This window comes from Crocodylus porosus, unplaced genomic scaffold, assembly GCF_001723895.1.
Source record: "Crocodylus porosus isolate Cpor-Errol unplaced genomic scaffold, CroPor_comp1, whole genome shotgun sequence".
Taxonomy (NCBI): Eukaryota; Metazoa; Chordata; order Crocodylia; family Crocodylidae; genus Crocodylus; species Crocodylus porosus.
Window position 1 is genome coordinate 41822933 of NW_017728906.1, and position 14950 is coordinate 41837882.

A 14950-nucleotide genomic window follows, 5' to 3' on the forward strand; every position below is an offset into this window, starting at 1 on the left:
TGTAACAAAAATACACAAGTGGGCTTACAAAAAGAACTGTTTAGGTGGAACCAACTGAACACGCATTTATGCTGCTTCTGTTCTTTTAGCCCAGTAAAGTTGGAGATACAAGATAAGATCTTCAGCTGATATAAATTAGTGTTTTGGCTTCAGTGGAGGCACAGTAATAAATACTGACTGGGGATCTTTCCTAGTAATATCCTGGCAGAATGTGTGAACCAAATCAGGAGTGCTCTTTTTGATTTACGAAATGCCACCATATTTTTCCACATGGCCTATTCATTTGGTTTTTTTCATGCTAGGAAAACAAGCCAAAGATCCACGACAGCATGACAGGTGGGAAGAAGAAGAAAGGAAGAACTTCCCCTCTAATGGTGATATATCTTTGGATGTTGATTTAGCTTTGTAATTACTATATAGTGGCAAATACATTCAGAATTATGCAAATCATACTATAAAAACTTCCAAATACTGTATGTGCCTCTCCTGAGAGTGCTAACAAAGGTTCCAGTTAGTGCCATTTCCAAAGGTGACTTTTGTGATATGGAAACCAGGGAGGAACTAGACTGGGGTGGGCAAAATATGGCCCATGAGGCCATTCTATCTGGCCCACGGGGCCCCTAAACAAATTTTGAAAATTAAAATTTATCTGTCCTTGGTTCCTGTCAAAAATGACAGGACCCAGGGGCAGTAGGACCCAGGGCAATCTTCAGCAGGCTCCTGCAACAACAGGACCCACCTGGAACCACCCCCCAGCCGGAAGCCCCACCAGGGGCTTCTGACCTGGGACCAAGTGGCTTCACTGGTGCGGGAAGCTCAGGTAAGAAGGGTGGGGGATGGGTGGGCAGGGAAGGAGCTGGTGCTGAGTGTGGGGAAAAGCGGCCCCTTGCCCGCCCCATGGCCAGAGCACCCTGCTGCAACCACTCGCAGCCCGTGTGGGGCTGTCCTGAACAGGCACAGGCAGCCCTGCATGGGCTGCAATCTGCCACAGCAGGGAGTGCCAGCCATGGGGCGGGCAAGGGGCTGCTTTTCTCCATGCTCAGCACCAGCTCCTTCCCTGCCAGTGAGCCAGGGATCAGGACTGTGTGCTGCCCCCGCCTGTGCGCTGCGTGGGAGCAGGGCCCACACCAGTGTCCCAGGGCCAGCACCAGCAGGGCCTAGAGCAGGACAGTAGGGGTACAGGGTCCCAGGTGGCAGGGGCTCTATGGGGCCAGGACAGCTCCCCCGTCTCCCTGTTGGAGCAGCCCAACCCGGCTCCACAGACTCCTGCCAGTCTGCGCTCTGCTCTGGGCCCCACCAGAGCGGTGTTGGCCCTGATACATTGGGACATTGGTTCCAAGATGGTGACCAAAGTGCAGGGCACCTGTCAATGGGTGGGGATACCCATGCGGCCCTCAACAGCTTGCCAAAACTGTGTAAGCGGCCCTCCACCCGAAATTACTGCCCACCCCTAAACTAGACAATGATTCTAGCTCACTCCACTTGAGCAGCTGGCTAATAGATTAATCGTGGGTGCTGCTAATGACTGCCTAACATTTTAAGAACTCCTCAGGTTTATTTACCTCTGCAAGTTATTGTGCTCAGAAGTGTGCTTGTCTATTGTTCCTAAGAATCTGAGCTTTCCAGCATGCTTTTAATGTCAGTAGATGAGGATGTTTTAGACTAAATTCATGGGAACAGAGCGGCACATTCTAATGAAAAAGGACCCTTGTGCAAAAGGCCCTACCAGGTTCCCTCTCTTATGCTACTAGGGGCTGAGGGCAAGGGGGGGGGGGGGGAAGAAGTCCCACTGCAGCACCTCTACAAATCTTAGCAGGTGACAATGACATGAGAAGTTTAACCTAGTGAGCTATGCATATTTTGTTCTTCACTGAGTGTATGGAATACAGTTTCCGGACTCTGGGGTAAATGAGAAGTGACTGCCAAAATAGTTGATTCTCTTCTCGCTACAGAGCAATGGGTTGATGCAAAGAAACTGCTGGTATAATGCTTTGTCTAATTTCACTGAGACTATGTACATGCTTGAACTCAGAGGACAAGGCCCTGCTTTCACGTTAGAAGTAGTTTCTTGTCCTCTTTTTTTAATTTTATGAAAAAGCAGAACTTTTCTTGGGCAGCGAATATGAGGAAAAAGTCCATCCTTGCATTGATCTCATCGACTCTTTGAGAGCCCTTGGAGTAGAAAAGGTCCTTGTTTTCCCAGCAATTGCCATGATAGGAGATCAGAGCTCTGGAAAAAGCTCTGTCCTAGAAGCACTGTCTGGTGTCGCTCTTTCTAGAGGCAGTGGTAAGAATTTACCTTGTGGTTTGTCATTTCTGAAGCATCCAGCATTTGCCAGGGTATAGTGTCCTAAAAAGAAACTGAAGGACTGCTTTTAAAGAGACAGGAAGCCTCTGTGACCTAGTAGGTTGAGCATGGGCTGGGCAGCAGGAGAGATGCAAAGGCTCTGCAAAGGACTTTTCACATGATTGTTGAAGTTAACGTCATTCTCCTGATCCTAACTGACCTGTTTGCGCACAACAGGGATAACAGCAATGTTCTTACACATCTTTAAAACGAACTCTGAGATTTCTTGGGCTGAAAGTTCATCTAAAGCTCCTTAGAGCCAATGAAAAGACTCATACTGCAAAGAACATTAAATATGAGCTCCAGTATTGTGTAACTGCAAAGTAGCAGTGGTATCGTTTGAATACGAGATCATGTTTGCAATTGTAGTTAAATAGCTTCCTAAGGGGAAGGGAATATTGCCTTTCAGTCTTTATACATGCACTAGCCAATTGCCTGTCAAGAATGACGGTTGGTGGGGAGGAGAACAGACAGTGATGAAGCCCTGTGCCCAGGTCCACTGTCTCCAGGGAACAGGGCAGGAGGGCCAAGGCTAGCTGCTCTGGCCTCACCTGTGTCCCCACTGTCATGGCAGCTGGCTGCCTTCTGTCAGAATACTTCTTTGCACTCTGATTGGCTGTTTGTCAGCCAATCAGAGTGTGAATAAAGCATTACAGTCAGACAGACAGACAGACATAGGCTTTTACAATGTAGAATTGTGTTTCTGTAATACTGCAGGAATTGTTACCAGATGTCCTTTAGAGGTCAAACTGAAGAAAATCCATGTTACAGAAGGCTGGAAAGGGAAAATAAAGTACAAGGAGGTACAAGAACTGGATTATCCCTCAGAAGTGGAGAAAGAAATAAAAAATGGTAAATATACCCTGAGATACAAGTGGCACTGATATACTTGATGCTGCCTGGGGCAGCAGGAGAAACTAAGTCAGGGGTGCTCAGCCCTTAGCCTGCCAGCCAAATCCAGCCACAGGCCCAGTGTAATCTGGCCTGCAGGGGTCCCCATGGATCCTATGGAGAGCTCTATGAGCCATGGTCTTGTGCCATGAACCATGGTCTAGATTGGGGATGAAAGGCCCAGTCCTGGTGTGTGGGGGCTGCCAGGACACCCTGGAGTCTGATTCTAGCCAGGTGGAGTGGCATGGAGCCCTGTGCCACCTCTGCCCAGCCATGATTGGGCTCTACGGCCTTGCATTGCCTCTGATTGGCCACTGCACACCAAGAACACCTCGGGGACCCACTCTATTCCTCCCTGGGCTCCAGCCAGGTGGCAGTGGTGTGGGGCCCTGGGGTCCGATTCCTGGCCCATGGACTGCCCTCACACCAGTCATTTGGTCCATGGGGCCAAAACTGTGAGCAGCACTGAACTAGACTGTTTCTTGAAGTTCCTTCCAGCTTTATCTTCTGCAATTCTGTGGCATACTTTTAATCTGGTACCTTTCCATGGTCCTGAGTGTACAATGTGTCAGTGAGAGGTGCTTCAGATGAGTCAGAGTTGAGTTGATGGCTCTGCCTGCCTTAAAGCCCAGGAGTTTATTGCACAAGGGAGAGCTATGTTTTCAGTGGCATCAGCAAAATGGGCATTTACTCTGACATCTTGGAAATTTGCACCTAGATGAGAGGACATCATCACCAGGGATCTTGGTTTTCTCTGTTTAAAAGTTGCAAATTCTCTGACAAAAATCACAAATTCTCTAATTAAAAAAACCAAACTCTGTGATTAAAATGAAATGCCACTGTATATGGGTATCAATTAAACACAATGTTTTATTGATATATTTATAATTTTAAGCAATTTGGAAGCCTACTAGTGCCTCAATCACTATAATAAAATAAAATCTAAGTGTGTATAAATTCTTGTATTTGATTTTGGGTTCTTTATCGTGGAAAATCAGAGCTTCTCCTGCCCTCTTCCCTCCCCAGGATGCAGGTCCAGGCCCCTCACTCCCAAGCCACAACCCCCTGGCCCTGCTAGTTCCCCTCATTCCCTCCCAGCAGACAGTCAGTGACCTGGGGGGTGTCCCCCCATGGCCAATCCCACCGACCTGCAAGTGGCAGCAGCGCACCATTGGCACTTCCAGGCACACCACAGATGCTTCCAGATGAGTGCAGTCAGCCACTGGGAGGACCACTTTTCCTGGCACTCCCACTCCCTGGCTGCCAGGAGGTGCACATGCACCCTGTATGCATTGCCACTGGAGCTTTCTCACTCAACCCTGCCTGGCCCTCCTCTGCGCTGCCACGCCAGGTCCCACCTCCTGCACTGCAGAGGCCCCAGGGAGAGGGCAGCAGGGCAGGAGGCCTGAGCCTGCAGGGAGCAGTCCACACCTGCCCCTGCCCTGTGCACAAATCTGGAGGGCACAACTCCATCCTGCTCCCCGCCCTGTGGCTGTGCATTTGGGCCCCAGGCACCAAGACCTACACGCCACCTGGCTGGGCAGCAGCAGCAGCCCCAGCCCTGCCTAATTCTGTCCAACTCCTTTCCTCCTTCACTTCTTCCCTCCCTAAGGAGGCCTCAGTCCCCCCTTCCCTCCCTCCAGACTTACCTGTGGGAGGTACTCTCCAGGCTGCCTGGTGGCTGTGTGCATGTGTAAGTGCACACAAGACACCCACTGCCTGACCGCCCTTCTCCCTCTCCCCACAGCCCCTTGAAGGCTGGAACTCTTTGCAAAAGTGGAATATTCTCATGTTTCTCTGTTAAAATGAAAAAATACATATTTTTCTCAGTCAAAAAGGGAAATTGCATTTTTTTCCCCCATTTTTCTGTGGGAAATGGAAACCCCAGATCCTTTATCATCACCTCCTAATTTCTGTGGCATCATGGGTGTGCTGGGCACTTTACATTTAAGAAGAAGTTCTTGACTGATGGCAAGCAGGTAGTTAGTACCATACTACTCTCTGGTCCTCATATTTGGTTTTTTTCCCTGTAACTTTAACTATAGCCATGGAGATGCAATGAGCAATTTACAGTCCTCCAGCATCCCTGGATACCCTGCTCCCACACCCAGAGTAGAGATCATGCCCAGGTATCCTGACTCCTAGCCACACCCCTGCTCACCTGCCTTTTAGTGGCAAGTCAGAGCTGTGCAGGCAATAAATGGTTTTAACCATTTTAACCTAAACATGTGATGTTCTAACTTGACACTGCTTAATATTCCACAGATTTAGTATGGCCTAAGTGTAATGTGTAATTTCACCCTAATTAGTTGAAAGGTAAGTACCAAATAATGGAGGAAGGGACTTGTTGAGCCCATTGTCAAGAGAAACAAATTCTAATACTATGTCCTTTTTATTTAAATGCAAGTTAGCCAGTCTGAGTAAATGCTAATGATCTCCTAAATCTTTGATTTTGTGTCTTATACCTTGTAGCCCAGGATTTAATGGCTGGCAAAGGAGTGGGCATTAGCCAAGAACTAATCTCCCTAGAAATCAGCTCTCCATATGTTCCAGATCTGACCCTAATTGACCTCCCAGGGATTGCAAAAGTTCCAGGCTAGGAAGCTGATAAGTTATAGCAGTACAGTTTAACATGACTTGATCCCTAAGTATGAAGTTTTGCCAAAGACACATGACCAAAACATATTTACTCTCCCAAAAATAGTTAAGTTATTAAAAAAAACAGACAATAACATGATTATAATGGAAGAAGTGCCAGTAATAGGAAAGATAATCGTATGATGTATACAAAGCAAATTGAGGGGAAAAAGCCTTGCATGCATAGCTATAAGTATGCCTGGAAATCCCTTTGTTCGCCCCAAGAACTGTGAGGGAGTACAGAATTGGGGAAAAAAGGGCACATGAAAACTTGTATAATGTCTTTCCCAAGTATACAGTTGGTCCAATAAAAAATACCATCAAAACAAACATTACCACTTCCCCTAAGTTTCCATACATAATTACAATTGTGTGGCCACAAATCTCAACTATACCATGCACCTCATTCCTTGCCAAGTAATCAACTTTTATGATTTAATTTCATTCCATTACAGATCATAAAACATATTAAAACATATATTACTAAACAAGAAACAATAAATTCGGTGGTGGTATCCAGTAACATAGATATTGCAACTACAGAGGCCCTAAAAATGGCTAATGAGGTGGACCCTGATGGGGAGAGAACTCTAGGTAAGTAAAGATATGCCCATTTGCAAAGAAAATGGGGTGGGGCTGGGTTATGAAAAAAGTCATTATTAAAAGAATGGTTGGTAATAAACCCTGGGGAGACCAACTGTTTTCTTTTGTACTCCACACCTATGTTGCTAAAAGAGAAAAAATGTATATTAGAATCTACAGTGGATAAGTAGCAGAGGAGACAGCCCTGTGCTTTGGCTATGGACATATTTGAAATTCATACAAAATCTTCTCATTTATTTTTTGTTTCAGATAAAAATGTCAGATGCTCTAGGCACAAATCCTTAAGAGACTACCAAAAAAAAAACCCACAGCATTTTTAATCCTTTCTCTCTTGTGTGAAATGAAGTAGTATAACTAGATGAGAACCAGTGGTGCACTAGCCCCAGGTGCTGATTTAGAGGTGGCACCAGAATTGTGGCCCCTGGTGAGTGCACATGATAGCAGCAGCAAGGGGTATGTGAGAAGCCTGCACCATGGCAGCAGCGGGCAGGGTATGGGGAGTCAGCACTGTGGCAGCAACAGCTGGGGGCTTTGAGTTTCTGGAGCCAGTAAGGTCCTCAGGCACTTAGCACACTGCTGCCCTGCTCTCTGGCATTTCTAATTATATGTTTACTAAAATATAGTAAACATATAATTTCTGTGTTCCTGAAAATGTCTATTCTAAAACTTTCTGATTTGTGAATCGTATAAAATTAGGGTTGGGATCTCAGGAGGTCATCTAGTCCAACCCTTTGCTCAAAGCAGGACCATCCCCAAATAGATCATCCCAGCTAAGACTTTGTCTAGCCAGGCCTTAAAAACCTCCAAAGATGGAAAGTCTATCACCTCTCTGAGTAACCTGCTCCAGTGTTTTACTACCCTCCTAGTGAGAAAGTTTCTCCTTATATCTAACCTCAACTTCCCTTGCTGCAACTTGAGACCATTGCTCCTTGTTCTGTCATCTGCCCCCACTGAGAACAATCCATCTCCATCCTCTTTGGAACCACCCTTTGACATGCAATCCACTGCTGTTTGGATTAGGTTTCGGGTCACATCTGCATCCAGCCCCTCTGGCTTGCCCACATGCACAACCATCCCAAATGTGAATTCTCAGTGAGTACTCTTCCTCCACTGACCAGACACTGTACCTCTCCAGTGTGAATGGCTGTAGTCTTTGATGCCTAATCAGTAATTACCTGACTGGCTAAATATAATAATGCAATTACATCAAATATCAGGGTTCATACAAACATAAAAATAAGACTAAACACAGTTTAAAATTAGCTACAAACAGAGACCTAACACCGTATTAATAAAAATTAATTGAGGAAAACATCTACACGTGAGATTCCATGAAAACTTCAAAGTATTCCTACTTTTGGGATGGGTTCATGACAATCACCTTATCCTTAATTATGAAACCAAAGGTGGTGCTTCCTTCAAAAAAAAAAAAAAAAGTGCATCAGCTCTCTGCATATAACAATTCTCTTGTTGCTTTTCAGGAGTTCTGACCAAACCAGACTTGGTGGACAAAGGAACAGAAAGAACTGTCATTGACATAGTCCACAATTTAAGTGTTCCTCTAAGGAAGGGTTATATGATTGTAAAAAGTCATGGACAACAAGACACCAATGACAAGTTGACCCTGGCTTCTGCAATTACAAGGGAGAGAGAATTCTTTGAAGAGCATGAATATTTTGGGTTGGTTTTTAAAATCAATTCACACTGATCAACTTACAGAGTTTTCCCTATTAATTGTTGAGAGGGGAAAAAGTAAAGTAAATGTGACCAGCACAATTTTTTTCAGTAGTTAAGCCTAGGTTACATAGGGATTGGGTACAGACAAGAAGGTTATCTGTGTGCTTACTCTCCAGCTGAAACAGGTAGATCTTATTTAAACACTGGATGAAACTGGTTCAAACTGAAGAAAATCCATGTTACAGAAGGCTGGAAAGAGAAAATAAAGTACAAGGAGGTGCAAGAACTGGATTATCCCTCAGAAGTGGAGAAAGAAATAAAAAATGGTAACTATACTCTGAGATACAAGTGGCAGGCTGAACACTGAACTGATTCTTTTTAGAGAACACTCCACAATGGTTAGGTCTCTCCAGCCTGGAGAAGAAACGACTAAGGGGGCATATCTGACAAGTCTATAAAATCGTGAATATTGCAGACATACAAAAAAACTAGAACTCTTGGTTCCAAAATGATACCTTTTATTAGACCAACTGGGAAATCACAAGAAAATTGTCCTTCTTTGCATGCTTTCAGGTTCAAAGTCCCTTCATAAGGCTCTGGGAAAAGTACAGATGATACAAGATGGCATAAAGTCCCCATAGGTAGGAAATAAACTTCATTTTTGCACAGATGGAGCTGAAGATGGAAGGCTGTCCCTCTGGGTCCATGAGAGCTGTGCTGAGTAGCTCTTTGATGAGTAGATCAGGTAGAATTCCTTCCCTGGAGGTTTCAGATGGTGTTAACCAGGTCTTCAGTAGGTTCATCATAGTAATTTATAAATTCATATGAAATCCTTTGGGATAAAATAAGCTCTTATGTACACTGCAAGTATAAAAAGGTATTATTTTATTGTATTCTTTAATCTCTTTCAGCATTGTTCTGGAAGAAAAAAAGGCTACTATCCCCCTCTTGGCAGAAAGACTTACACAAGAACTGACAGATCACATTAATGTAAGCTATCAAATTTGGAAAGGTATTTGATATGAAATGAGAGAATGTTTTTTTAGCTCCTTTGCCAGGGTATTTATTTTGCTGGACAGACCTTTCTGAAACCTTAACTAGCTTCTAGAAAATTGAACATAATGGGAACTTTTTCTCCCAAAAATATGTATTTTGTAACTAGTGATTAGGGATAAAGCAATTTACATGCATTTGTTACATATGGTCAAACAAAAAGGAAAATTATTTTTTATTTAATCATTTAACAGTGGGCTATTAGTGACTGTCTGAATGTACCTCTATGCCAATACCTAGGTGGATAAAAAAAATGATTGATACTTAACGAAATGTTGGTTGAAGTTTAAAAAAAAAAGCAAAAGAAAACAGCCTCACTTTGTTAATATACAATGACAATGTATATTGTTAATTAGTCAATGAGCTGTTTTTGTTTCTTTCTTTTTTTTTCAATTCTTTCCTTTTTATTTTTCCTTACCTTCAGAAATCCCTGCCAAATTTAGAAAAGCAAATACAGCACAAACTCCAGGTTGCAAGCAGCAAGTTACAAAAGTGTGGCCTAGGCATACCAGAGACAGCTGAAGGGAAGACGCTCGTTCTAGTAGAGGTAAGTGTAAATGTGGATTTAGTAACACGTTTGAATAAAAGGCCAATTAGCCTTTGGAATCAAGAATATATTAGATGTTCAACTCTTTGTAGACTGTGTGGTCATGAAACCACCAAATAACTATACCCATATCCACATGTGTTTTTGTTAATTTTAGAAAATTAGACTATGTAACGTTATTGTTAATTCTCATCTTTAGCAACCCAGGATGCAAAATGAACTCGGTTAAAAAAAAGACACTTTTTTTCTGTCATGCAATTATTGGCTGTCATAATCGAAGGGGAGCATCCAAGCTATCAGTGTCCTGAAGCATGCCCTGGATTATAGAGTATCCTGCATTAAGAAAAAATACGGTGGGCATCAAAGCTAAATAGAAGGTTCACCCAATTAAGATTCAGCTCTACAAAGCTATATCCCACAACAATATTTTGCCCTGAATAGCAGTAATTTTTAGAAGTAACATTGTCTGCCATCTGTACTTGAACCAAACCAGGTAGTCCTGGAATTAATATACAACGCCACTCCTCAGACAATGAGACAGTCAGGATTGGGGTTACACACTAAAATAGGGCTGACCAACATGTAGCACTGGATAGCCTTTTTGGATGGTATGAAACAGATTAGGGAGGGAACAGGCAGCACAATGGCAGACAGAGAAGGAAGCAGAGCAGCAGATTGGGCAGAAGAAAGGGATCTGTGTAGCATATAGAGCATGTGGGGCCAATTTGTGGCATGACTACCAAAAAGGTGAGGCCCCACTGCACTAAGTTCTCCAAAATTGTACTTATGGGGCCTTTATTTAATACATCCACTGTCTTGTGAATCACTGACCCCACTTTTGTAACAACCCAGCATCTCATTACAGCAATTGCTTGCATGGTAAAATAACATTAAGAACTACCATTTGTTATCTATGTTACAGTTACATTTAAAAGCCCAAGCACAGATCAGAACCCCTTTACACTAGGTACTGTGCATATGAAGAGAGAGGTTTTTGTTCCCTGTGCAGCCTAGACAGGCCAGACAAAGAGTACAAGGAAAACTGGTACAGGGAGATGAGTGGTAGTGTTGAAGTGATGTAATTGTGATGGTCCAGGAAATATGCAAGAGGCAAGGATTTTTGTGGGTTATATCTTTTATTGGACCAACTGCATGGCTGGGATAATTGATCCAATAAAAGACCACCATAATTCCTCATTAAGACACAAAAATTAGTGCCTCTCAAAGATGAAGTAACTTGCCCAGTGCTACCCAACAGCCTGACAAATCTGAGAATATAACGAAGCCTAATGAGTCTTTGGTCTCATAAGCTTGTTCAGAGGCTAAAATACTGCCCCATCAGCCCTTCATGTATCACTGACAAAAAAGGTGCAGATCATCAGCTGTTCAGAGTTCATAGCTTGAGTACCAGGGCTGAAATACACATCGTATAACCTTTGGCTGCATCTCAGAATGTCATTTCCATATTTCCATGTACAAGCAACTTGCAGTATATGAATATGACAGTTTTGCCAGGAAATGGCATGCAAATTTTTCCCCTCTCGACTGTAAAGTTTTGCATGTGTACCATAGTCACTAATAACTCAAGGTCTGTATTAAGTCTTGTAGTTATTTTTAAATGGCAGTTTCCCATCTCTTTACAGAAAATCAAGCTCTTCAATCAGGACTTCGTGAATGCAGTGCAGGGAGAAGAGGTTTGCACTAACAAAAAGAGTCCTAAACTCTTCACAAAAATTTGAAAACTCTTTAATGAATGGGAAATAGATATTAATAACAATGCACTGAATAGTAAGTACTAAACTTTCGCATTGTGCCTTCACAAATTCCTAGCCAAGACAACAAGCTCAATGTGTACACAAGTCAGTTTATAGGAAATAACTTATCTTTGTCCAGGACTTTTTTCCAGTAATGAGAGAGAGGAGTTCACAGTGATAATTTCATATTTGGAACCAAGCTTGTTTAAATTTTAGGAATGGTCAAGTCCAGAGTGTGGTGTGAGCCAGGTGCTGTTTTTAAATGACCTCTAATCCCAATACAGTTCTAACTGACATAGTATCAACCCTGAAAGCTAATACTAATGAAAGTAAAACCCTGAAGTAATGGAAGTTTAATTCCAAGGATGGTTTTGTGGTGATTGTTTCTAAACTTGTCAGTGGGTTGACTGACAAAAATAATAGATGCAAGTAAAAAATCTGCCATAAAATTACATCGGTTATTAATCAGTCTAAAGATAAATGTAGTTCTTATTCCATGAAAAGCAGTGTTATTGTTGAACTTGATTTTAGGTTGTGCCTTCAGAAGCATCTCAGAGAATTAAGTGCCCAGCTTCCTTATGTCCATTTGGTATCTCATCCTGTTATATATAACCCAGACCATTCAGAGTCTTTTAATGCACTGACTCTACCTCTGCCTCCTAGATAATATACAACATTAGAAAGAATTTTCTCAACCACTCAGAGAGCATATATGTAGCCAGCAATCCTACAGGTCAAAACTGTGCATCTACTACCATTGAAACCCAAGTGGTGCTGTAGCTCTTCTTCATTCCAAAGAGTAAATATAAGGCCACTAAGTAACAGCATAAATCCTGAATTTACCACATTTTTGTAGTGTAAAAATAAAAATTCTGGAATCATCTGAGAAAACAGTGCTTCTGTTTTAATGCTGTAGTGAAAGCCCATATGAAAGAAGAAATTTTGAAATTTGAAAATCAGTATCGGGAAAAGAGCTCCCAGGATTTATCAATTACAGAAAATTTGAGAGCATTGTAAAAGATCAAATTAGGTTGCTAATAATTCCAGCTACTACAGTGCTGAAGAACACAACCGGTAAGTTTCATTCATTGAATTTTTTATAAACTTTGACTATAGTTGTGGAACTGATTACGACTTTTAGATTTACTTAGCACTAGTACTTAGGACAAGATTTTAAATGACATGAATCAAAATAATGATAAAAGCAATTCATTGAGTGCTGCTGTCTTTTTTAATACTAAAACATTATGTACCAGTGTAGCCATGGTTTTGGATTAAATATATAAATGTGTATGTTCTATGAAATATCAAGATTATTCAATGAAACAAAGAATATCCATTTCTTCAAATTAGGTAAGAGATGAAAGAATTTCTATGAAAATTATCCTTCATATTAATTTCCACATTACATCAGCACCTTGAAGCTGGTATATTTTTCATAGACTGAGCCCTGAAAGAGCCATTGTGACCTCCTGTGTACTGCAGATTACAACACTTCCCTGAATTAATTTCTGTTTCCACTAGAACCTATATATATTATAAAAACATGCAGTCATAATGGAGACCCCACAGCTGCCCTTCATTCAGAAGGAGAAGTGGGGGTACTTGGGAAGTGCGCCACTGTCCCAGGTACCCCAGTGTCTTTGCGCCACTGCCACATACCCCCTGGGGCCTTCCCAAGTACCCCCAGGGGTATGCGTACCCCCAGTTCACAACCCTTGTTCTAAAGGTTAAAAGCCCTCATTCTTTGAACTGTGCACCTTATTTTAAGACTGAATGCGTCTAGCTTCACCTTCCAGCCATTATATTAGGTTAGAACTTTCTCTGCTAGATTGAATACCAAAGATCAAATAGTGAATGTCAAATACCAGCTCCCCAGGGAGAAATTAAGTTTGCAAACAAATCACTCCTTAATTTCTTTCCTAAAATAAACAGATTGAGCTCCTTGGTCGTGTCCACATGTGCGTGGATGTTTGGTTCCCTGGGGACAGCTAGCAGCGGTGCGCCTTGTGCCATGGCTAGTTATCCCTGAGGAATGTCTGTGTCACGTGCCCTCTGGTGCATGGTAAGTTACTTCAGGTGGAGTAGGAGAGGTTGGGGTCAGCACTGGGCTGGCCCCAGCAGCCTTACCTGGGGTCCTGGAGGCCTCCTGGGGCTGCAGCAGCAGCAATCCTGCCTTGCAGAACCTGACCAGCAGCTGGAGTATGGCTCTGACTGGGCAGGGTCTGGTTTTGAGTGGTGCACACTGCCCCCGTGTGCACTGCTCCACTTTTTTAAAAACCTGCAGGAAAAGAAACCTCTGCTCCCTTGCAGCATGGAGAACAGCTGAATGTGCACTACATCATGCTACACACATATCTACAGCACCACACACCACACGGCTGTGCTCATCTGCACGTGGCCTGTGAATCTATTATTAAAGTCTTTTTTCCTAGCTTTTTAATCAGTCTTGTGACTCTTCTCTGAACCCTTTTCAACAACATCCTTCTGGGACTATGTATGCTACAGAGGTATAGCAGGGTAGCTCTGCTCCTGGGGCAGTCACAGCATATAGGGCAACACCAGCTGCCACACTGCCTATGAACAGTGGTGCAGTCAGCCACTGGTAGCTAGTTTTGTGCTCCCTCCCCCAACATAAATGTGGTTCCCAGAGATGCTGCCCTGGTTACCTGACCCTCAGTTACACTACTGATATGGCAGATCTGTAAAACCTTCCAGCAATGGTTGTACCAGGGTTAGATACAGAGGCAATTTGATATTCCCTAGTTTACATACCTAGGAACACAGGACTAGAATTGACTTCCTGGGCCTTCAGGTATGGTCTTCTGCATTTACAGAGCTATCAGTATATGTTTAGTGGAAGTGTTACAGATTTTCAAGGCTGAGATTTGAAACCAACAAATGGGTTGGACTTTTACAGGTGTTTAAAGGTTAAAAATGTGATCACATGCATTGTTAGAGCAGAAGGGATTGAAAATATTTGCAATTTGTAAGACCACAACACAATATTACCAAATGTTTGTACTAGACAGAAAATAAGTGCACTGATCAAGAAGCTTTCAAATTAAAACCTGCTTTAAACTGAATCTGAATACAATCTGTCAAGGTTTTGCATGGTTCTTTTTTATGCTAATGTCATTAGCTTACAATTTCCTTCTGATCACAGATTCACAGAAGTTTAGGGCTGGAAGGGATCTCATGAGATCATCGGGTTCAGCTCCCCTCATCTTTTCTTTTCTTTTTTTTTCCTTAGACCTTGTATGAGGTCATGGTGGATGGGTCGGTTTCGACCTGGAGGGGTGTGGGCAGTGGGGTCCCGCAGGGCTCGGTCCTTGGACCGATACTCTTTAATGTCTTCATCAGCAACTTGGATGAGGGAGTGAAATGTACTCTGTCCAAGTCTGCAGATGACACTAAGCTATGGGGCGAAGTGGACACGCC

The 14950-nt window shown here is 42.9% G+C and overlaps 1 protein-coding gene across 1 annotated transcript in view; it reads left to right on the top strand.

Annotated features, from left to right (window-relative positions):
• Positions 1 to 329: 329 nt before the first annotated feature.
• LOC109324973 (interferon-induced GTP-binding protein Mx1-like) overlaps positions 330 to 14950 on the top strand; it is a 17778-nt gene continuing 3157 nt past the window's right edge. The window contains 12 exon segments of the mRNA XM_019557112.1: positions 330 to 336; positions 2099 to 2287; positions 3065 to 3199; positions 5711 to 5826; positions 6331 to 6469; positions 7960 to 8158; positions 9067 to 9145; positions 9633 to 9755; positions 11399 to 11543; positions 12426 to 12470; positions 12473 to 12583; positions 14763 to 14767. Coding sequence (XP_019412657.1) covers positions 330 to 336; positions 2099 to 2287; positions 3065 to 3199; positions 5711 to 5826; positions 6331 to 6469; positions 7960 to 8158; positions 9067 to 9145; positions 9633 to 9755; positions 11399 to 11543; positions 12426 to 12470; positions 12473 to 12583; positions 14763 to 14767 — 1293 coding nt within the window.